At 39.4% G+C, this 25,444-nt stretch overlaps 1 protein-coding gene across 1 annotated transcript in view; it reads left to right on the top strand.

The window, feature by feature from the left end:
- TMC1 (transmembrane channel like 1) overlaps positions 1 to 25,444 on the top strand; it is a 169,528-nt gene that overhangs the window by 520 nt on the left and 143,564 nt on the right. The window contains exons 2-4 of the mRNA XM_058565372.1: positions 4,178 to 4,320; positions 23,101 to 23,244; positions 23,492 to 23,628. Coding sequence (XP_058421355.1) covers positions 4,178 to 4,320; positions 23,101 to 23,244; positions 23,492 to 23,628 — 424 coding nt within the window. The remainder of the gene's footprint in view (positions 1 to 4,177; positions 4,321 to 23,100; positions 23,245 to 23,491; positions 23,629 to 25,444) is intronic.

Raw genomic sequence — 25,444 nt, 5'->3', positions numbered from 1 at the left:
GTGCTCTGTTTGCTCACCTTATCACATGAGTTCTGCTCTGATTTTCTCTGGATGTTGGCTGAACTGAACGTGCAAGAAAAGCAAAAAAAAAGGTCTCACAGATAGCAAATTAGTGGTTGCCAGGGGCTGGGGAGAGGGGCGTGGGGACTGCCTGCTTAGTAGATAGGGTCTCCTTTTGGGGCGATGAAAGTGTTCTGGAACTAGATAGTGGTGACGGTTGCAAATCTTTGTGAATGTACTAAATGCCACTGAATTTTACGCTCTGAAATAGTTAAAATGGTGTATTTTATGTTATGTGAGTTTTACCACAATAAAAAAATAAAGGCTTCAAATGTAGAGCATTGGGGACAATGATCAGAGGAAGAATGGGGAGGTGTTGGCATCATGGAAGCCAAAGGGAGACAGAGAGAGCGTGAGGGGCTGTAGAGATTGAGCTAGAATCGGTGGAACTTCTGGCTCGGACCTGATTCCTGATTTTCTTTGGTTAATCCATTTTTACATCTTTCTTAGCAGTACTTCAGCTTCTAATTCGGTTTACCCAAGAATTATGCAGAAATCTCAAGTGGGCCATCTTATAGTCTAATGTAGCTTGTAGATTTTTTCCCTAGGAGTATGTTTTGTTTTACCTTATTATTTTATTTTGTATAAATGTCTTTAGATGGGGGACACTTTCTCCAGTTTTTTATGCCTCCCAAGGATTCCTATCATTTTAAATTATTCCTGCTTCATTAATTTATGATGCATGCCTGGCCCATGAAAGCATTTGTATTTGCAACCCCTGATTTTTAAGGAACTTATCCATGCTAGGCACAATGCTAGATATAGTTTACTTCAAATAGGCTCTTGCTTCACAGCGTCTTCTTAGGATGAAGACACAATGTAAACGGCTTATTACAATACATGCAGGATAAGTGCCCAAACGGTAATACAAATTAAGTGTTTTAGGAACAAAGACAAATGCAAAGATTATATAATATCTGATTCCCTTCCACTTCTCTCATTGTCTTGAGATTTTATTGCAGTGAAAGCAGTTAAAGAAGACAAATGGTGTTTGTTAGGAAGCTGGGAAGAAATGCCATCAAATCTGTAACTACTAGTCATCACGGCATAAAGCTTTACTGTGACACACTTTTAGCTTGGGCATGAGGAGCATATTTACATCCTTAGTGAAAAAAACTTTGCCAAAATGAAAAATATATATTTGAAAAATATATATGCTTGGACCCTTAGCAATTTAGCAACAAAGCTCTCAAGAAATAAAGCTACTATTCATTGACTCCTCCTGTGTACCTTACATATGTTATTACTGATCCTCACAACAACTCTGCAAGTTAGTGTGTTAGAGGAGAAGCTTGACATTAGTGAGGGACGTCTCAAGTCCTCAATTCCAAAATGCGGACGTGGCTCTTGCTTTCCGGAATCACATTTCTTTCAAGAATGAGATGTTGCTTGAGAATATTCTCGTGTTTCATTTAAAAAGATTTTTTTCAACTATTAGAACTTTAGTTTTATCTTTGCTTTGATAGACATTTTAACAAACAGACACACAAAAATCACCTTAGAGAAAGACTCCACAGAAAACGAGTAGAGAGCAGGAGCTGGCTAAGTCAGGCAGTCAGCTAAGATTACTCACTCTCTAAGGATTTGTTCTAGCGCATCAACCTCTTAGAACTGCCCACAGGGTGCTTATCCTTCATATATTCATATTCTGCTGGAGCAAACATAAATTTGCACAGCATAATGGAGAAGTTTTATTACTATATATCCAAAGCTTCAAAAATGTTTGAATCTTTGGACTTGGTAATTCCACTTCTCAGAATTTATCCTAAGGAAAATAATCTTAAAATAGCCACAAAGAATTATGTGAATGTAGATAATAGTTTTAGTTCTAACAATGCAGACTTGCAAGGTGCCAGTTATCAGTTTACTGACTCAGCTCCAAATCCACCCTTCTTGGCCCTGCTTTGAGTTACTGTAGCTGGGTCCTATAACCATTTCTTTTGCCAGCTGGTGGTATACTCAGTTTCATCAATAGGGGGCGCCACAGTGCACTAGTGTCAGGAAGACACTTCTCTTCCAGGTTCCAGTCCTCCATAGATATGTGGTGAGAGACCAGCAGCCATAAGGAAGAGCCTGAACTGCACCCTCAGCCCATCTCTCCCTATCAGCAGCCACTTTAGAGCAGCTTCAACCTGTCTCTATGCACCAGCAATGGTTGGCCAATTCTATAGACCAACTCTGGCCCACCCACAGCACCCAGCAAAGGCAAGTCACTCCTGCAGACCAGCTTTTGCCCACCCACACCCACCAGCAATGATGAGCTGCTTTACAGACCAGGGCCAGCCTGTACTCTCAGTCACGTGTCTTTGCCACTGCAGGCTGCCTGTGGTAGCTACTCTCTCTTGGAAGGTGTTTGAATCTCAGCCTTGGGGCAGGGAGGTCCTCTCCTAGTCCTTAGTTCCTTTATTGTCTCTCTTTCTTAGCTCTTAATTTGTGAGGCCTGGGCCTCTTAGAGTCCTATTTTACCTCTTTTAGTAGGTAATTTTGGGGGCATTAAATTTTCCCCTTTCAAATAACTGTTGTGGTTTCTGTCTCTCAACTAGACCTTGACTGATAAAGAAGCTGAAGACTCAATAATAAAGGACTAATTAAATAAATGAGGATACATCCATATAATGGAATAATATTGTTTTGTTTATATATTGTTTGCTTGTTTGAGAGGGTCTTTTCTACCTTGTTCTTGTTGGCTCACTGTTGCTATGATTGCCCATTTGCCAGTATCACGGGACACAGAAGTACCAAGAGGTGCCTCAGTGAATCCCCTGGGTTTTAGACATGATCTTCCTTGCTCCTATTGAAGAGTAATTTTAGCTCCTCAAGGAAATCATGATCTACGACCTCTGCCAATACATTAATTCCTTTCTTTGTATGCTGGTTCATTCATTTGAAGAACCCAATGTAACCAGTTGATAATTGCATCTTCACGTTCAATGGGGACATTAATATGTTCCTTGGTAGAAATATCACTCTATATAGGGGCCAATCCCATATTTACCGCTTAGTTCCTGGACCCATATATTCTAGCTATTGGAGAGAAAATCATATATCAGTTATTATCTTTGTGCATATATCATATCCTGAAGGACAGTACTCAGCTCCACAAGATTTTGTCCCCACTCTGGTGCCTTAACTGAGCCTTTAACAGACTATTCCATCATTCTAGGAGTTTTTGGCCATGGGGTAAATGGTAAGAGCAGTGACTCCTGTGGTGATGAGCACATTACTGCATTTCTTTTACTGTAAAATGTAACTTGATTTTAGGCAATATTGTAAGGGACACCATGTTGATGAATCGAGTATTTTGTAAGCCCTTGGATAGTGGCGCTTGTGGAAACACTGCAGAAGGAGAAGGCAGATGCATATCCAGAGTGTGTGTTGATTCTGGAAAGCAGAAATTGTTATCTTCTCTAAGATAGCTGGTTCTGATATAATTAATATTCTACCAGGTGCCTTAGCTAGTTTTCCTGAGGAATGGTGCTATATCAAAGGCTTGGCTTCAGACTCTGCTGCTGACAAGTTGGGAACTCAACAGTGGAAGTAGCTAGATCGTCTTTGTGAGAGGGAGCCCATATTGCTAGACTATTCATAGCCTCTATTGCAGTGCTACAGACACTGGTTACGGGCTTGCTGCACAGGCACTGGGGTGGCTGAAGATAGGGGTTGACTAAGGGTCACAGGATGGATCATCCTGTGCACAAGGTCATTGAAAGTCTCCTTTACAGTAGATACCCTTTGGTGGGCATTAATGTGAGATCTGCTTTGTGTTCATGCCCAAAGATTCATCCATATACGTCTTTTCTAGACTTTCTTTTCTCTGATATTCACATCTTTTTTTCTTCCAAGTTCTTGTCCAAATGGTCAAGCCATTCACTACTGCTTAAAAGCAAGTGTATATTTGAGGATCAGGTCTCTTCTTCCATTGGTTGGAACTGGAAAACCAAGTGTGTTGCTCATAGTTTTGACCACTTGGAAGATCTCCCTTCACCTTTCTTCTTCGGGGCCACCCCAAGTGGAAATGCAATGCGATAGTAGTCTATTTCTGGTTATAGTTAATATATCACACCAACTCAGTTATGAAACAAGCCTGAGTTTTTTCTCCACCATTATTTGTTTGTAGGTAGCAGTTATGGCTGCTCCCAATGCACCACACAGAGCAGACACAGGTGGCACAGCTGCCCAAATCCATCACTCATCTGCAGTGGGTTCTGACAATGGCACCTATGTGTGGCTCAAGGACATCTACCCTAAAAGACCAACTTGGTAAAGGATGAGATGGCTGGACAGCAGTGAGGATGACCTGGAGAGGAAGAGGCTAAATCCTGGGGACAGGTGGGACTGAGTGAATGTTGGTGAAAGGCACGTAAACAGGGGAATAGGTCATGATTTCAATATGGGAAATGGTGGCTATTGAATCCCTGTGGGGTATCTGCATATAGATGTTGTGATGGTTTTAAAATATGTTTGCAAATTCTTTGACATTCCTTCTATCAAGAGGTAGAGTCTTTGTGTGCTCTCCTTGAATTTGGACAGGACTTTGTGACAGTCTTGACAAATAGAATGCAGCAGAAGTGATGTTGTGTGATGTACAAGGCTAGTTTAGAAAGGCCGTGCTGGTTTCTCTGGAGACACTGTTCTGGGAGCTATCAGTGCCCATCAACCAAAGCCCACCAGAAACACCTTGTAGTTAAACAAGTTGGCTTTATTATTCGTAGCAAGGGAGAATGCACATCATGGGGAACCATGGCACGTCTTAGTGAGAAGGTATTAGAAAGAACTTATTATAGGATTTGGGCTTTGGTTGAGTGATTTGGGGGAAGGTTTAAGGAAGCAAGGGTTTGGTCTAGATTCAATGCTGTCAGAAAGTGGGGGTAAATTCTATAGTTGGATATTTTGTGGATACCATAGGTGACTTGTTTTGGTCTGTGCTTCCACAAATTATGAAGCAGACTTGTTTTGTTTCATTTTGTGGTGCTCTCAGAGTAACCCTGTCTGTGACTGGTAATCTTGAGAGCGTTTATGTCCAACAGGAGAATAACCTGGCCTGGCTGTGAATGTCAGATCTGTTCTGACCATGAAAGACTGCTTTTTTTCTTTTTGAGAGCTTTCAGCTGTCATGTAAGAAGTCTGACCGCCCTGAGGCCACCACGTGGAGTGACTACCTACATACATATATAGGTGGCCCAGAGTTCAAATCCCCAGCTAAGTAAGTCTTCTACCCCAAGTGACAGATATTTGAATGAAGAAGACTTTGAGATGATCTCAGCCTCAGCCAGTGTCTGACCACAACTGCATGAGAAAGACACCTTTACGCAATGAGAACTGTCTAGCTGAGCCCCATTCACCTCCAGATTCATGAGTAAAATAAATAATTGTCATTGATTTGAGTCACTATTTTGTGTGGTTTATTGTGTAGTAATAGATAACTTATACAGACATCTAGTAAGCAATTGGCTCTATTGGTCTGGAGCTCAGGAGAGAGATGTGGCCTTCCTATAGATTAGGAAGTCTTTAGCCAGGAGAAAGCATCTGAAGTCATTTGAAAGGATGAAGTCACCAGGGAGATAATGTACACTGAGAAAGAAAAAAAGGAACCTACAGTAGCACCTTTAGTAACAACACTGAAGGGATCAAGAAGAAAGAAGCATTTGCAAAGAGACTGAGAAGGAGTGTACAAGGTGATCAGATAACATCCTGGAGAGATGATGTCAAGGACACCAAGAATGAGAGTACACAGAGAGAAGGGGGTTTTCCACAGAGTCAAATGCTGTGCAGGAGGGAGATCAAGTAAGACAGACTGAAAAGTGTTCTTTGGATTTAGCAATGATGAGTTTACATTGTTGACAAAGCAGTCTCAGGGAAATTGGGGGCTAGGCTGTGACGGGGCTAGAAGCCAGATTACAGAGTTAAGGAGAGAAGAAAAGATGAGAAGGAGGGTACTAAAGCTTGTGCTGTTTTATTGCATCATGTTGCCTTTCTCCATACTATTTGTCTGCATATAATTCTTTTTCTACAATTCAATAACCCATAAAAAAAAAAATCACACCATGTCACGAATGCTGCAATGCCGCAATAGCATGGATAGATATCTCCTGGTGTATATTTAGTGTTACACTTTAACCTGTAGTTTCCCGTTATAAATGTGTAATTCTGTGTGTGTGTGTGTGTATGAGTGTGTAGGTGTTTGTCTATCATTATAATCACTTTAAATCTCTTATTGTTTATTTCTCTTGCAATTAAAATAGTTCATCATTTAAAATAGAACTCAGTGTTCAGTCTTCATTTGTGCCTTGTAATTACTTCAGAAAAACAATCTCAGTTTACAAGTTATAAACTCTTGAGGCATCTCTGCAGGAGGAAGGGCTTACTTTTGCCAGAGAAGTCTGGAGAAAATTATCGTAGTCATAGTCTGCTAATTCATTGGCCTGATTGCCAGGGATCTCATTCCAGTTCACCCTCCTGGGAGGCTGGTGTGGGACTCTGCTTATCCAAGGGTGAGGGGTGAGGGGTGAGGGGGTCGGGACTGGGGGGTGGGAGGTGTCAAGGCCTCCTTAGTGACAGTGAATGCGTTGCCAGGAGATTGTGGAGAGAAATTCCTCTCAGTTCAACCTGTAAGTAGATCTTGCTATAATGGCCTCATTTGGTTCCTTCAAGCCTCTTTTTTCTACCTCTTTTCAGGGCAAATCTTACCCCATCTCCTTGATTATTTGCTTGTGGTTTCCTTGCCAAAGATTCGTGGAGGCAAGCACTATGGTGAGGATGGGAGTAAGGCCTTTTAAATGAAGAGTTTACATTTCAAAGGACTTGAAATTTATATTTCAAATGTCACTTCCAAATGAGGCTTTACACACAGACAAAAACATGATTAACAGATTTGGAAGATGACAAGTAACATGCATCATAAACTCCTGTTGTCTTCCTGGGCTACACTGGCTGGAGCATCTTTTTACAAATCCTATAGTTACCTTGTAAATATCACAATGGAGTATACTGCATTTTGAAGCATTCTTTCTTTCCATGTAAAAGTTTAAAATGTAGTATTATTTTTGAAAATCTGTTTTGGCATTTCTTCATATTTTCAGAAGCCAGAAACCTCTAAAATGGAAAATTCCTGGGCATTTCTCAGCATCTGAGAAGCCCTGCTGGGGGCAATAAGTGTGATCCTCTGTGGAAGGAACTGTGAGATGCGGAGGATGATCCTGCGAGTGCTCAGAGGGATTTGGAGAGGTAGAAATCAAACACTTATGTATCGAGCACATTTTTGTGCTGATCACTACACTATAGGCTTCACATCCTACGTTTAGTCATGTAGAATTGCACGGAATGAGGCCTGAGAAGGCAAAGTCCTGGGGCAGATGGTCAGAGCTGTCATTAGAAGGGAAACGGCAGCATGTGAGACTTAAAAACAGCTTGAGATGGGGTTTTAGGTAAGGGTAGAAGGAAAAAGATCTTGGCAAATTTATTCTGCACAAATACTTGTGTCACCCTCATTTGCGTAGTCTTTGTGATTTTTTTCTCTGGATTTATCTGGTTGGCAGATGGATGCAAACGCCTTTTGGCCTCAAGGAAGGCACACAGAAGGCGCGTATGGATTACAGCTGTGTGATAAGCAGAAGCCGAGCCTCAGAAGGCGTCTGGTGTGTGCGCGTACTCGTGTTTGTGTGCGTGCGCGCGTGGGTGCACGCGCTCGTGCTGAACGTACTACCGGTTTAAGTCTGATTTTCAACTGGGAAGGTATCACATGCTTCTCTAGTGTGTCCCAAGTGAATATATTTTTAGAAATGAAAAGTAGAGCATGTTCCCAAAGTTCTTTTCTTTTGACATCAGGGATAGCAGTACTTTTATTTATAGTAATTTCAGGTCTCCAAATACCTTCAACAATATTAATAGGGCAAACAAAAAAAAAAAATTAAGTGGTAGATGATTAGATCATGTGTTATTTTACAGAGAACTTTATTTGTCTTGCCTTTGGAAAATGTAGGCCTTCTTTTCTCAACTGTGTTTATAACTAATTCTTTTCTAAGGTTCACTTAAAAGGAGTATTCTTGCCTAGGCAGCAACAATATGGGCAGTACAATTGGCTTTGTTTCTTGGCCTTGATGATTCAAAGGAAAATAATAACATAAGAATCAGATCCTTTGAATTTGTTACTATTTGTTATAATGGAAGTATACATGGAATGGAAATATGCAGCAATAACTAGAAAAATGTCTGCTATTTATTGAGCCACCACTATGTGCCAGATTCTTTACATATATTAATTACCTCATTTGCACTCAAATAATGCTATAAGGTATGTTTTATGATCACCATTTGTTCCAATAAAGTCTCAAAAATATTAGGTAATTATTCCAAGGACACTGAGCCAATTAGTGGCAGAGCTGGGAGTTCGAACCTAGGTTTGGGTGACTCTGAAGCTTATATTCTTTCCACTCAAACAAGTTGCCCCTCAAAGTCATGCAATTACTGGGAATGACACTCAGTTCTATGGTCAGGAAGGCAACTGTGTTTATTATTCAATACTGTCCATATTCAAACAACCATTCACAGAAGAAAGCTTCTGCTTTCTTCCAGGAACGACAATAAATGATGTGGAATCTAGAGATCAAAGATGAGATGTCCTTGCCCTCATGGAACCTGCAGGCTAGTGGGAAAGTCTAAAACGAATATTAATGATTATGATGCAGGACATTAGGTGCTATGAGAAAGGACACAACAAGGTACTCTTGGAGCCTGGGAAGGGCCACAGGCTCTGTGTGTGTATATGTGTGTATGTGTGTATGTGTGTGTGGGTGCGTGTGTGTGTGTGTGTTTGAGGGAAGGTAAAGGACATTCCAGGCAAGGGAACAGCATGTGAAAAGTCATGGGGCTGAGAGCACATGGATTATATGAGAAACTGCAAATTGCTTGGTTTAACTGGAAAATAGTGGTTATGAGTGGCAGAGTGATGAGAAATGAGAATAAAAGGCTCTGAGAATGGTGAAACCAGGAATTTGACTTTTTGTAATGACCATAAACTTTCAAAATTGTCTTGGTAAGATAAATAATGTTCATTTTTCTTTTGAGTATCTATCTTTCGAAAACACACTCTTGTATTTTCCCAAAGAGGAAATGCAATTAGTACACAAATGTGTGGAGAGAATAGTTTTATTGGTAATCAATATAAAAAAAAATTTAACCCAACCAAAGCATAAAACTAATGAAAATATCTGATATTGGTAAAGACAAGATGAGATAGGCATATTCATGTTTTGCTGATTGGTCTATAAATTGGTTCCGTACTGTTGTAAAGCTATGTATAATACATACTAAGATACTTTAAATGTTTATGCCCTTTGATTCAATAACACTAGTTTTGGAACTCTGTAATAATAAAATTATTACAAATATTTGTTGCAAGTTTCTTTAATGGTGAATCATTAGAATCAGCCAAAGTATCTATGGTACATCACTTTGATGGAACTTATTGCCGTTAAAAATTATGTTTACGAATAACATTTAAAATGCATTTGATATAGTTCTAGTTGTAAAAGTAGGGTACTGAGATATATGTATCTTGCCTCCCCAACTCCCCCTCACCCTAGAAAAAGAAACTGGAAAGAAATCTACAGAATGTTAATGGTGGTAGCTGTATTTGGATGGTAGGACTATGGATGATTTTTTCTTTCTACTTTTATGCATTTTCTACATTTTCTTTAGTCACTTTTTAACTTTTATAGAATAAATATTTGTGTTAATGAACAAGAAAAGATGCCAGTCTTATTTATTTATAGTCCAGTTTTATTTTATGTTTCCTGATGTCTGGGAAACTATTTCCAGATCTATAGCTGGGCAGCAGGTGGATAATTCTATTTAAAAATTCCCAGTATTGGCAAACTTTCTCTTGGGAAAGCTTTGCTGAATTCAAATGAGATATTTTCCCCTCAAGCCATTTACCTTTTTGACTTTCTGGAAAGATGGAACTCATGAAAAATTACAGTGCACAATCTACAAATTACTGTGTACTACAGGGTCTATTAAACAGTATGACGTTTATTTTGTGAACTGTATCTCCCAGGATACAGTGCGCACAGCTAGTCTCTCATCAAATACAACCTTCTTGAACAGTCGTTTTCTCAAAGCTCCTATCTCTTTAGAAAGCAAGTTGTTGGGAGAAGCATGGACAGCAATCTGGTGGCTCTGAAAGTGTCAGCCATCCACACACTCTGCCTATTTGAAAACACCAAATCTGAACATGTGCTCTCTGTTAAGAATGAACAATCAGGGGCTGGCCCCATGGCGTAGTGGTTGAGTTCCACATGCTCTGCTTCAGTGGCCCAGGCTTAGAGGTTTGGAGCCCGGGCACGGACCTACACCACACGTCATCCATGCTGTGGTGGCGACCCACACATAAAGTGGAGGAAGATTGGCACAGATGTTAGCTCAGGGCTAATCTTCCTCAGAAAAAAAAAAAAAAAGGAATGAACAATCACAAAAGACATCAATGAAGCCTATAAAAATAAGAGTAGGATGCAAGAAAACATGACTTATGAAACAGGAGCACAAAGCCATTAAGAGAGAGCAAGCCAAGATGAAAAGACGTGAGGTGAGATTGAAATAGACATGAGAGAGATGGTAAAGAGTGGTAAGGAACTAAAGCAAAACAAGAACATAAAACATCCATGCTGAGGCAGTAAAGAGTACACTCACACTGCAGATACTCACGTGGAGAACCAGCTTGAGAAGTTTTTCTAGAACATAGAGTAAAACGACAAGAAGATGGAAAAGGAAAGGTCATGGGCACGGAGGGCAGAGAATGGAGTTATAAACTGAAGCTAAGAACTGTAAGTACTCCTAAGGAACCAACAAAGATAACATAAACTGAATAAATATTAAAAATGTAATGGAAGAAAATGACCCTCTGTTGAAAGAAGTCCAAGTATGTGGATTGGAAAGGCTCACAAATTCTAATAAAAAGCATTAAAAAAAAGCTGCAAAGCCCCGTCTTAAAAATGTATCAATTATGAGGTTTTCGAAAAATAAGCACTCAGATAGTAGAAAAAAGTCTGCCAATAAAGGTACCAAAATTAAAGTAAACTCTAACTTTTCTTACATAACACTATGTTCCAGAAGAACTTGGAGATTTATCTGCAAGCTCTGCAAGGGAACTAGTTTATGATGTAGGTATTTAAAATTAGACAAACCCTCTTTCATTGATAAAGGCAATAAATAGATGTATTTTCGAAGTAGAAGCTCTCTAACTTCTACTTGTCTGCAAAATGGGCTTGAGAGTATACATTAATCACTGAGAGATGATTTCAAAAAACAATTTAATAGTAAGAATGTTAACATTTAAAAGGCTGTGTGAAGTTTTTCCTTATCCAGGTTGTTCAACAAAGTCATGGAGCCAGTATAACCTGATAGATTTTGTTAGTTAAAGGGAAAGCTTATCTCTACTTTTTGCGGTTTTGCCCCTTTCATGGTACAGGAAATACAGTTTTGTTAACCAATTATTCACTTCACATTTAAGGTCACCTTTGTTGCTATGTTGAATGGCTACTGTAAGTCAAATGTAGTCTCCTGCCTCATGCCCACACCACTTTAAATGATGTGACTCTGCCCTCAGTTCCTGCTATAGGGACCACACTCTTCATCCTACCCAGGTGCAGCCAAAATTGGACCATGGTGGGCACCTAGCCCATGGCCATCAAATTATAGGTACTGAAGAGCATGGGAGCTGAGTCAGACTGTCTGAGTCCAAATCCAAAGTTTGCCACTTCACTTTGATCTTCATTTTCTTCTTCCATAAAATGAGCTTAATGATTATTCCTATTTGATTTGTTTGAAGTGACGATTAAATGATTTAATACATACAACACTCTTTGGTGCATGACACATAATCCTGTTGCATGTTATTACTATTATTACTATTATTTGAAAAGATGGGATAAGTCAATCATATTCTCTCTCCTTCTTGTGAATTTGATTTGGGAAACTCAGAATCAGGCAGCTAGAGATGGGAACAGGAGTTTAAAGCATGCCTAGAGAGAGGCTAAGAGATAGAGTAGGGTTCAAGGCGTGATGGTTCGCTGGAGTTTGGAGATAGTACAAACTGTGATTAAGCAGATCATGTTATTAGGTAAGTCTGGTATAAACCCAGAAACAGTCACATCACCTCACTGAGTGAGTGCCCTAAAACACTTGTTTTAGCACAGATACATTCATCCCCTAGGGATGGTTTGTCCCTTCTGTGACCGTTGGACCTTATAGCTCCACTAAGGATGGTTCCTTGTTATGGACTGAATGTTTGTGTCCCTCCAAAATTCTTCTGCTCAAATCCTAAATCATAATATGATGACATCAGGAAGTCGGTGTCTTTGAGAGGTAATTAGATCATGAGGGTGGAGCTCTCATGAATGGGATTAGTGACCTTATAAAAGGATACCAAGGAGCTCTCAAGTCCTCTTTCTGCCCTGTCAGGACACAAAGAAAAGATTGTGGTCTGCAACCAGAAGATGGCTCTCACCAAACCTGACCATGCTGGCCCCCTGATCTCTGACTGATAGACTAAGGCAATCCCTGTATAGAGAGAAATCTGCCAGAGTTAAGGTAAGAAAAAAGAATCTGGGATCCAGAATGGGGTTGAAGTGATCTTCTACCCTTCTTGTGATTTGTAGACTGCATTCTGCCTCTTCCAATCAACAGAATAAAGACCAAGCTTCTACCCATAGCAGGTAAGGCCTGATCTGATCTGAGGATGGTCCAGCTTGAAGGAACCTTTCTAAGTATGCATGGTCAAGAAACTTGTGCACATTTCAATTAGTAACATCTCTATATTGCTTGGACCTGGACAAGTCTAAGAATAATTATGAAAATTGAGGTAGCTCAGAAGACTCGTTTCCTAAGGTTTTAATATATAATTAGCAACGTGGTACGGAATAAAATAAAATGGCACAGTTTGGGGGTTGGTGCCTTATATCTTTCTGTCCCAGATCTTTCCTATGTTTTAAATACTTTCACTAATAAACAATCCAGCAACTTGTGCCTCTTTGATTCTATGGTAGATAGGAACACATCACCCTAAAGCAGTGGTTCTTAACCAGGAATGATTTCGCCTGATAGGGGCATTCATCAATGTCTGAAGACAATTTTGGTTGTCATAACTTGGGGGCTGGTGGGATTGGCATCTAGTGGGCAGAGGCCAGGGGTGTATTTGTAGGCTAAATATCCTACGATTTAGAGGCCAGCTCCCCACAAGAAGAATTATTTGGTCCAATATATCCAAAGGTCCAAGATTGAGAAACACTTCCCTAGAGAAGAAGCCTAGAACTTCTAATGAATGTTTTTTTCCAAATAACTAATGAGAAGAAATATGGACAAGACAGGCAAAAATGTCAGCAGCCTTTCATGGTGTTCAGAGTCTCTTAGGTCTGGATCATTTCAGACATTTGCTGTTCACCAGTGTCAGCCAATTTGTTTATTTTCTGTGGTTTAGAGATTTCACGGGAACATATTATTAAAATGCCTATTATTTTCTCTTTTCGTAAGTCTATTTTAATTGCCTAGTATGGAGATGACTGATATAGAGATCCTTTTGTTCTGTGTCCTGGATCCTTTTTCACTTACTCAAGACTTTCTTTGTCAATACTTCCTTCACCCTGATAATCCAAGAAGTATGAATCCACTCCACGGTTCTGCCCTGCCCCTATCCACAGTTGGTGGGTTTTCCACAATGATAGAGTAGATAGATATATAGATATAGTATATATAGCTATAGTATATATACATATATTGTAGATAGATATATAGATACATAGTTAGATATAGTAGCTCCTAACAGTTTCACAGTTAGAACACCCTATTCCTCTGAGCAGGTCAATTTTTAAAATTAATGTCTCTGTAGTTAACCATAACCATTTAACTCTTAATCATTCTTCTAGTGTCAGTATAGAAAACTAAACTATTACAATATTAGAAGACATTCTCAAAGACCAAGAAAGCCTCATGGATATCCACTATAGTAAACATAGTCTATTTCCTATCAGTATCCAATAGGATCAGATATATATCTTGAATATTTTCCAGATAAATAAGTTGACAAATAATATTGCTAAAGAATCCTAGAAAGTAGTGGCAAAATCTCTTCTATTCTAAGTTGTTCCGAGTGCATTCTTGGATGTAGAGGATTCTGCATGAACATCTTTGTAACCGGAAAAGTACAAGAGAATGAGTATTCCAATAATAAGGAATCTTTGATTTTTTAAAATAAAGATAGTCTTGCACAGGAATGGCTACCTAGTAAATTTTGAAGTGAAATCTGAGGGAAATTTTTTGAATTGCTGTAATTTTCAGAGTTTTGTCCCAAAGTAGTGTAGAAGATGATCATGTCCTCCATTCTGGAGACCTCGTTTAGGTCTCAACTCAAATGCAACTTCTCAGAAAGTCCCTTCCTGGTCACCTGTTTAAAACATATGCCTTCTCTCATCCCCTATCACCTGTGCGTGTTATCCTACTCTCTCTCTATCCTATTACTCTTATTTTCTATCTAAAACAGTCTTATTTATTTGCTTATGCATCAATCATTTATTGGTCCCCTTACGCTATAATGTCTGCTTTCATTTCGTGAGTAACTGAAGCACAGGAGCCTGGGAGTTATTTTTGAATCCTCCTTTTCCTTGCTCTTTCCCACGATTGTTCTGTTTCATCCGCTAGCCTTAACTGTTCTAATTCCAAATATGTCTTGAACTCGTGTGCCTCTCTCAGCGTCTGCTGCCGTCGCTCTAGTCCAAGGCCGCCATCCACCCTGGCGGCACTGCAGCAGCCTCCTGCCTGCTGCCTGACTCGACTGTTCCCCTCTCTAGTCTATCCGCACAGAGCAGCTGGAGACTTAATGAAAATACAGGCTGTGTGGCGCACTGTCGAGCTGGAACAGAGACTGCCATATGTGGCTTCTCAATAGTATTGGCTGAAGGAATGAGCAGGAAGAAAGAAATGAGCACAGAGAATGAATTGACAGAAAGTCTCCTTCCGTCTTACCTTACAGAGAGGGCTAGTGACACTTGGTTAAAGACACCGAGCTACTACATGTCAGACTTGGGACTGAAACCCATGTTTTCTAAGAATAGTCAAGGGTTTATTTATAGAAAATACACTGCCTCATCACCTCAATCCTTCTTACTCCCATCAAATTAGTAGCATTCTATTTTACTTACTGCACAAGCATTGTTCATCTTGATTGGAAAATTGATACCCATTTACTGTAAAAGTTGTTAAATTACTGAAGAGTAGAAAGAAATTAAGAACTAATTCATAATCTCTCCATGCAGGTAAGTTTTATTCATCTTTATACTTTTCTTCGTTATTATTTTTTTTACCGTATGTATGCATTTATTTTTATAATCAGAAAATATATAGAATTATATCAATGTGTAAAGAATTTCATTCCTGGGAAATAACTGCTGGTGATATTTTAATGTAATTTATTCTAAAATTTGGTGGGTTTGTTTGCAATTTGTGTGATATGAATTTCCATAATATGTAGAAAGATAATTTAAAGAATGCTAACCATAAGTTTAAGAGAGTAGACTTCATAATTTAAGCATAGTCTACACAATTAATAAATATAAGAAATTTAGCATACTACCTCTAATCTCTTGAGTTTTTATAACTGTCTTTAAGAACTGCAAAATGTTCAGTTTTAGAAACCTAATTATTTCTTAGAAAAATCCTTTGAGAAAGGGAAAATAAATTTACAGCCTTTTTATTAGGTAATGATAGCAACAGCAAAACTCTACCTATGTATTTATATTTATCTATGGAAGCCACATTGATGTGTATAAATACTTGACATTTTCTCAAGGGTCGTCTTCTTTTTTTTTTTTTTTTTGTGAGCAAGATCGGCCCTGAGCTAAGATCTGCCAATCCTCCTCTTTTTGCTGAGGAAGACTGGCCCTGGGCTAACATCCATGCCCGTCTTCCTCCACTTTATATGGGACACCGCCACAGCATGGCTTGCCAAGCAGTGTGTCAGTGGGCGCCCAGGATCCGAACGGGCGAACCCCGGGCCGCTGCAGCGGAGTGCGCGCACCCAACTGCTTGCGCCACCAGACAGGCCCCTCATGGATCTTCTTTACAGAAGTGTTTTTGGATTTATGTATAAAGACCTGAAGTAATTTATAAATTTCATCACTGGTCTCCACATATGTTGGCAGAGTCACTCATGTGAAATATGTGCTTGAAATTTGTTTAATTACTCTGACATTTGTTATTAAAATAAACATTCTTACCTAATACATAGGGGAATAAGTTAAAGGAACTTTAACACCAAAGTTATCCTTTCTTAATTAAACAAGAAAGACTGTATTTTAAAATTACATATATTCAAGCTGCTCTCAAATGTAATTTAATTTTCCATTATCTACATTTTAAAATGGCTATTGAATTTTCATTGCTCATCTCTCAATTCTTTAGGCGCTATCCCTCTCCCTACTCCAACAACCAAAATTAATTCCAATTTGCATCAAAATAATTTAAAATAGACCAAAGAACCAATTTCATAGCCTGATTTTCAAGAGCATTATGCATCTATATATACTATCCAAAAAATGTATTTCTGATGTTTTCTGTCTAAAATTAAAAAATAAAATTAAGTACTTAGCATAGTGCCTGGCACAGAAAAAGCACTTGATACACGTATGGTAATGTCTTTGTGTCATTTTTATTGATGATGTATATCGAGACTACTCAAGATGAATGGGATGCCTGCATTATGCATGATAATATTAGGGTGACTCTGTGTCATAGCTAGCCTAGCAGAATCATGGTTTAGGTCCATTGTCCCAGTGTCCTCTCCAGCTTAACATTTTAGCACTCTTAAAAGTGTCCTGATTTGGATGGTCAATTGTATGGTCACCAACTTAAGTGCAAAAGTAACTGTGATGAGAAGGCCCCAGGGCAGTCATCACTCCCCTCTTGATTTGGGCTTCATTCCGTCCACACCTAGTGGAAGGGAGAGGAGCCTGAATGGCAGTCAGCTTTCCAAAAGTAGGCAGATACATTTAAAATTAATATACTCATTCCAGTGCCTAGCTCCTCTTATATTTTGTAGATGAAGAATCAGACAACTTTTAAAAGACTGAGACCACAAGCCTTTACCTCTCTTCACCCTTCCTGTCAAAGTACATTTTAGTTGGGATTTGGTTTTGGATGAAAATTTAAAGACATTTCTTAGACATGTCTATATTTTCATTTGGCAGACAAGGTGGACTAGAATTGTGGTGGTCACAATTATGTTTGTGGATATGGCCCAAACCAGCACACTTGAGTGTCAGTCTTTTCCATACAGCTATTTGGGATTTATTTTGAGATTGTAGGCACTACCTCCATTCTTGCTCTTTTTTTTTTTTCTTTCTTCAGTGGCCGTCTAATCTGTCAACTCGAAAATAGCCATGTAGTCTGATTGCCTCCCTCCAGGTGGTTTATCTGTTGCTGCTGTGGTTTGTCAACACACCTCAATTAGGTCCTATAACTTGAAACTGTGCTTCCCTCTGTCTCTTAGATCTTTATGACAATGTCAAATGGATGTACCATGTCAAAAGCACTCCTCTTCACTGTCCTCTAATAGAGAAAGCTCAGTGATGGCTCCAGAAGCTCCTGGATTTAGTACTCGCTACATAATTTGTGGGGCATAGTGCAAAATGGAAATGTAGGGTCTCTTGGTCAGAAATTATTAAGAATTTCAAGATGGCGGTAGCAGAACATTGAATTCAGCATGGGGCCCTTCTATTCCCGGGGTCCTTGTGACGGCACAGATATTGCACCCATGCAGTCGACCCTACTTGGATCTTTCATCTTTTAGTCGTCTTCATTTTCCTTCCAACAATTATGGACCACTTATTATGTATGAAGCGCTATGCTTGTTACCGAAAATAAAAGTATGCTTACTTTTAGATTCTAATATCCCTACTATTATATTCTGGTGATTAAGACCTCCATGAGATAGATGAAATAGCACCCAAATTGTGGCTGTACTTTTGTCTCCTTCAGATCAAATCCTCAGATGTAATTTCCTATATATCAGTCTTAAGTTACAAATCCTCTCCTTCAGGTTTTTATGATCAACGTACTAACTATGTGATCCCAGCAGTCCCCAGCTACCTGGATCTCTTACCATCCTACCGTTGCCTGTTCCATTGCTACAGATCAATTTTATTCGTGGCTAGGTAACAGATCGTGCTCATAAAGGTGTTAGTTGAAATGAGTTTAAGTCAGGGGCTTAAACACTGATGTTTCTGGGGACTGGGCAAGTAATATGCCATGAACAGTAAAACCACCAGGCAGAGGTTGACTAATGACTGCAGAGAAAAGAGCAGGCTACTTAGCTACAGAGGGTTATTGCCATGTAAGAATGTGGTCACAGTGTTGTCAAATCTTTTCAAAGAAAAGTTAAAATTCCAAAAAATTATATGAAATGTTCTTTTTCTGTTGTCAGTTGATTTCATTTTTAAAAAAGACTCCATATAGGCAGAGAAAAATAACGGCAGCCCAAAGTTAACACAAGAGGTATCAGTTTCTAATTTTTCTTTTTGGTGATATTTATTGAGATATAATTCATATATAATAAATTCACTCTTTTAAGTGTGTAGTTCTATGAGTTTCGAAAAACACCTACATTTGTGTAACAACCACCACAGGCAAGATATACAATAGTTCTACCATCCAAAAAAAATTCCCTTGTGCCTCCTTGTGGTCAATTCCTCCAGCTCCCAACAACCACTGATGTGTTTTCTGCCTCTATAGTTTTGCGTTTTCCAGAATGTCATATAAATGGAATCATACAGTATGTGGCCTTTGGAGACAGGCTTCTTTCACTTAGCATAAAGTATTTGAGGTTTACCCATGTTGTTGTGTGTATTTGAATTGTTTCTGTCTTTTTAAGTGTATTTTTTTGTTCCTTGAAGTCTTGAAGTTAGGTAGTGTAAGTCCTCTAACTATTTTCTTCTTTTTCAAAGTTGTTTTTCCTCTTCTAAGTCATTTACATTTATATGTAAATTTTTGGAATCACAGCTTGTCAATTTGTTCACTTTTATTGCCACATATTCTGTTTTGTAAATATTCCATAATTTTTATATTCTATAATGTATACATTTATATATTTTTCAATGTTTTGTTATTATTATCCTATTATGAACAGTGCTGATAATATGAACAGTATATGCCTCTTCATAAACATGTGCAAGAGTTTCTTGTGTATATTCTTAGTGGTAAATTTGCTTAGTCATAAGTTTAGCAAAAATTCACGTTTAAAGAATATTACTGGATTGTTTTCCAAAGTGTTTGAACTAATTTCTACTCCCATAAGCCATATATAAGAGACCCTATTTATCCTAATTCTCCAAGATCTGGTATTGTCAGACTTATTGATTTTGCCAAATGGGTGACAGTTGATACCCTGTTGGAGAAGGTCATCAAGAGAACATGACTGCCGGTTGACCCATGAGCTGGGCCTGAGCAATCAGAGGCTTCTTACCCACTCCTTTCTCCTTGGAATGTGCGTTCCACCCATCGTTCTCATTGCTGGAGCCATTTCAAGGGCACAGCCTTGAGAGAGTAAGATGTTGCTGAGACCATCCGGACTGATTGCGTGACTGAACCCAGTTAAAGCCTCTATATAAACTCTTAAGATTCTGGAGTGCTGGTGTAGAGATCTACTTGTCTTGTGGACACCCAAGACAAGCCTCACATGTAAGTTTCCTTATTTATTAAAATTGCCATCTACCAATCTGAAGTGGTCTGCCTCTTTTTTCGGTCTCCCTTTGCCTTCCGTGCATAGGTGCCAGTTTCAAATTTCACCCAGGGAACTCTCAAGGCTGTGAACCAACAGTTGGCAAGCCAGGCAGGAGACTGAAGAAACGGATCCTGGGAAAGAGGCATCTGTGGGGAAAATCTCAGGTTGGCCATTGACCTGTATGCAGGGAAGGGTGGCCCATATATTAGATGCTTGTAGATCACTGCATGAGTATGGTGACGCCCCAAAAACACCTGCTGGTTTAATGCATTTGTTTGAAGAACTGCATGTAGCCCACTGTGGCAAAGAAGAGAAATGAATGGCTGCTGCAATGGGCTGGTCTCTACTGTGGCCACCAATGTCCAACTAGAGGCTGAAGCTTGAGTTAGAAAGTTGGAAGGAGAGCTGAGGTTAGAAAAGGACATGTGGGTGTCCACCACTCTGCTAGCTAGCAGACATGGTGGGAGAGCAAGGTAATAAGTCAGAGACTTTAGCACGCCATTTTGCAAAGCCAGGAGGGTGCAAGCTGCCTTGGATTAAGGACCCAGTACTTGTGACAAAGCCTGGATTGGAACGCTAAGAGGTGGAATTTCTCCTTAAGGCCAGATGGGCACGTTCTATTGTCCACTGATACCATCATCTGTCCGCTGTTTCTCTTCCCTACATTGGCCCGGAGGACATCATAGCACACATAGAAGCCCTTACTAAATTCACCCAGCAAGCCTTAAATGATAGCCAGCAAAGCCTGTCCTTACTAAACACTGAAATGTCTCTAATGAGAAAAGCCGTTCTCCAAAGCAGGGTGGTATTGGACATTATCACTGCCCCACAAGGAGGAACCTGTGCCGTTATCTGAGCAGAATGTTGTATGTTCATACCTGATGAGCCTGCTAATGTATCACCTTTATTAAAGCACATGAGGATACACGTGGATGCCCTGAGTGGTCTGACCCCAAGCCTAGGGGACTTAATAAATCAGTGGTCTGGATTACTGGGCTCTTGACGGAAAAAATTGCTACCTACTTTGGGAATCATGATCTTAGTCTGTGTTTTCTCTTGCGTGTACTTATATTGTTACTGTGGTATCTGCCTGCAGTGCAGCCATATAGCCGCCAAATGAGCCACCTCTGTGCTAATGAAACCATTTACTGACCGCTCAGGGCACACTGTGGAAGAGGGGGAGCATGTAAGATTATAAGGGTCAGTCACGAGGGGTGGAGTGTTGGAGGAGGTCATCCAGAGAACATGACTGCTGGTTTTCTGTCAAGCTGGACCCAGGCAATCGGAGGCTCCTCACCCACTCGCCGGTCCTTGCCTGCCTTTCCCGCACCAGAAGCTGCCTCAAGGATGCAGCGTAGAGAGAGTAATGTGTTGTTGAGACCATCTGGATGGTATACACAACTGAACCTTGTCAAGGCCTCTATATAAACTTTTAAGATTCTGGTGGACAGGTGCAGAGAACTACTCGTCTTGAGGCAGCTCAAGACAAGCCTCCTAAGTAAGTTTCTTTGCTTATTAAAACCACCACCTACCAATCTGGAGTGATCTGCCTCTTTCTTTGTTCTCTCCTTGCCCTCCATGTACGACGGCCAATTTCAAATTTCACCCAGGGAACTCTCAAGGTCGCAAACCAACATACTTATACCACTAGTGGCCTTGATTTGCATTTCTCTAGATGAGATTGGGCCTTTCCTTATATGTCTATTGGCTATGTGCTTCATTCTTCTGTGAAATTACTGTTCATGTTTTTGTTCATTTTTTATTGGGTTACAGGCAGTTTTATATCTTTATGTGTGAAGTATTTGTTCAACTATTTTGCCACTTTTTTTTCTTTTGGGGTGCTTCTCTTCTTGTTGATAGGTAAAGTTTTTTATTTTTTATACTGTTATGAAGTGCTATGTGAGTTGTAAATATCTTCTACTTTTCTTTAGTTTCGGTGAAACGTCTTTTGATGAATAGAAATTTTTTTTCTGTTTAATGTTGTTTAATGTCTGTTTAATGTTGAATTCATGCATTTTTTTCTTTTATGGCTTCTGTCTTTAATATTTTATTTAGTATTTTTTAAATAATTTTCTGGATACAAGGAGTGCAGAACATCTTTTGCTAATTTATTCATATGTTTATTATGGTTTTTGTCAGAATAGTATTTAGAATTATTTAATATATTTATATTTAAGTTAATGTAAATTAAATTGTACATTGTTCTCACTCTAGATTATAGGTCCAATGATTTGCAACAAAATTTCTTAATCTCTTATAAATTTCCAAGTTAAAGAACCACTCTGGGTATCTTTAAATATAGGTATTTGTATCAGCTATAGCCTATTTTACTATTACAGTTAAGATCTACTGTCCGGAGGGAAAAACTAAGTGAACATTACCTTTACAGAACTTTGTTTTAAGCCATAATTCTGAGTGTGCTACACACTACTTTGACTAGAATCTATGTACTAGTTTTATATTCTCGAAGGGTCAGATCTGTGTACAAACCCATTTGTGAAGCCAAAAATTGCTCTGGTGTAAATGTGTCACCAGGATCTATTTCAAAACACCGCTTCCTCTTGCCAAGGTCAGTGGCTATCACCGAGGTAACCAGAGAATGTCAGTGTCCCCACTCTCAAAACGGCAGCCTCTTCTGCAGTGTTAAATTCTAGCACTTTTTGTCCCTTTCTCTCTTTTCAAAGATGGAAATCTTTTTTGTTTATCATTTTAAAGCAAAGATTACTACCTTCTTATGAGAAGTTTTGACAGAGAGAAAAAAGGTTTTAAAATTTTGCCCAGAAAATAGCAATTTCCTCTTATAGCAAGTTTTGTCTTCAGAAAAGTTGAGAAAATGAATACAATGTCTCCAGGTTTCCCCACAATGGAGATGATGACTAAGGTGAATGCTCTATAGCTTTGCTGCTTACACCCGAACTCCAGGTGTAAGAGTATCTTCTTTATTTACTCATTTAATTTACCAAGTATACTCAGGGGTCAGTATTTCTCACCTCTCTAAGAGTCCACTCACATTGTCCTCAGTATATGTAATTAGGATAAAGCCCTAGCGTGGAAGGCGTTTAAAATGAGGCAGGCAAGCACATACGGAGTGGGAGGAAGCCAGATTCGCTTTAAGTAGGACTTACACGATCAGTTTAGCTTTATTTCAAACATAAGCACCAAATACAACCCTTTTGACCGGAGTACTCCATCCCTAAATGGCAAACTAAACATTCATGAAAATTTAATGGTGAGGAAATTAGTACCTTCTTAAGTTTCAGACTGTGAAATGGCACCAGGGAGCACTTTCAGCAAGAGGCAGAAGTGTGTGGATGTGCTGGACCAAACCTGAAACGTTTGCCCCTTCAACCTGCCACCCTTCCCCAAGTCAGCCGGCAGCTGAGACGTTCTGACAGGACACCCCAGGATGCCGCCCAAGAAAGGTATTTCAAAGTAAAGACCTGGTTATAAAATACTCTACCTTTCTTCGGGATTGGGCACTTTGAAAAGTTTGTTTTCACAATTTTTGTTCCCTCTTTGGGGCTTTCCCCTTTCTATTTTTCTGTATTTAGAGTCCCTTTGTTTCTTTTGAAGTTGCGAAGTGTTCAACATTTCTTCACCTTCTTTTCTTTAATACGTGTATGATTTCACCAACTGGTAAGGGCTTGAACTTACTTTTTTGTCGTTTAGGAAGACAATGGGGGAAGGCAAAACACACTGCGATTCCAGTGCAGCAACTCCGACTCAGGATTCGGTCCGCAGCAGTGACTGTTGTCGGACTGCTGTGTGGGACAGCTGTGTGAAGGAGACCTGTCCTGCTTCAGTGTGTAAATTAAATGCAGTTCTGAACCGAGTAAAGTTAAAGAAAAGAGGAAAGTGGATTGAGGCAGGGAAAGCAAAGAAATGAGACATATCCTATTGGAGAGGTATTTGGGTGAAGGGATGAGCAATATGATGAAACACGCTTTTGGGTGCTGTGACCCGGCAGGGGTGCATTTTCAGTACCGTGGAGATAATGTGTGGCATGTTCAGCTGTCATCCTGTGATGCTTACGTAGCTTGTGTTTGGATCTGTCGTCAGCCTCATTTTAGTCCTCAGAAGACAAACTGGTAGGATTTTCCATCGGGAAAACCTGGAAATGTTTGCTTTTCAGTATAGAACTTCTAATCCAGATGGCCTTGGTATTCATCATTCCTTTAGCTGATGTATTTAATCTTAGAATGAAAAGCGGTGACAGAGACCTCAAAGACAATCTATTAAAGTCATCCAGCTTTAGGCCTCTGTCTTGAGAATCTGAACAGTATCTTATTTAATAGTTTCCATCATTTTATTGACTTCAAAACATCTGGACAGTCTTAGGAATATCATTGTCAAGTAGGTCATTGCTTTCAGAAAACAAAAACAAAAACAACCACTTCTTGTGAGGCTCTCCACATTTTCCAAAGAAGCTATTGGAAATGGCCCGGAGTTGTGTAACAGCTTTTAACAAGGTGGGGTTGGTTTTCCATTAGTAAGGGCAGAGTTCAAATCTTATGTAAGATGTTCGACTTCAGCACCTTTAGGATTTCCCAACCTGGGATCCTCAACCTCCTGAGGCTATTTCAGTAGTTATGGTATTTTCAGACATTTTAGATCTCCAACAATTCTTACAAAAACTCACAATAAGTCCACCCAGGCTATGTTAAATGCCAATCATCTCATTAAACAAGTAAGATTAGAATTGATTATTCTTGCTGTTTATTAATGCTCTCTATTAATTATCACTTATATCATTTATTAATATTATTATTTATCATTTATTAATCATTTTTTGTTATGAATAGAATATGTTATTGCAGAAAATGTTTAAATTTTAGAAAGCTATATTAAATGATGACACCAACAAAAACACAGAATCCCACCACAAAATATCACCATTGACATTTGGGTATCTTCTTCCAGATTTTTTCTATGAAAGTTATGTTTGGTTTATATTTAATAAAGTGGATACAAATGAATTAATACATAACAAATGTAGCTTCTTACACGATGTTGGGGCTTCATAAGAAGGGAAAAGAGCAATAGCATTGCCTATTTTGGTTACATAATATCATAGTATCACAACAATAGCTTCCATTATTGAGTGCATATCACATGCCAGGCTCTGTACAATGTGCAGTGATGAGTTACCATAATGGCTAGATGTGAAGCAACAAGTGATATCTTACTGTGGTGGTTACCACTTTCAACAAGCCATGAAGGGTCATGGCAGTTCAACTGGTAGGTGCATTGCTCAGCATGTTGAACTTCTCCACATAGGATACAAGGAAAAACTGTGCCTAGGGGTAGCCCATGAAGAGATGAAGGAAGGCAAATTTATCTGCCTGGTCCCTGATGTCTCCTGTTTTCACCCCAGGGAGACATAACACAACACACTTCTGAGTTGTTTTACCCAGCCCCTTCAACAGGGCATCGCTGTAAGTTGCCAGATACCTTACCATACCAAGTTGCCAGATACCATCCCTTGGATGGTGTGGTGCTCCATCCAAGTCTGAAAGTGGCAGAGACCCTAAGATCTGGGCTTGCAGGTGATCGGCTCTGCTGTGTGCTTGGCACTTCAAGAGCAAGTGATTCATTGAGGCTGGGGTGCTGTGGTAGCTGAAG

Source organism: Diceros bicornis, chromosome 22, assembly GCF_020826845.1.
Source record: "Diceros bicornis minor isolate mBicDic1 chromosome 22, mDicBic1.mat.cur, whole genome shotgun sequence".
NCBI classification, from domain to species: domain Eukaryota; kingdom Metazoa; phylum Chordata; class Mammalia; order Perissodactyla; family Rhinocerotidae; genus Diceros; species Diceros bicornis.
The sequence above is the reverse complement of the archived record's forward strand: the minus strand, read 5'-3'. Positions and strand labels throughout refer to the sequence as shown.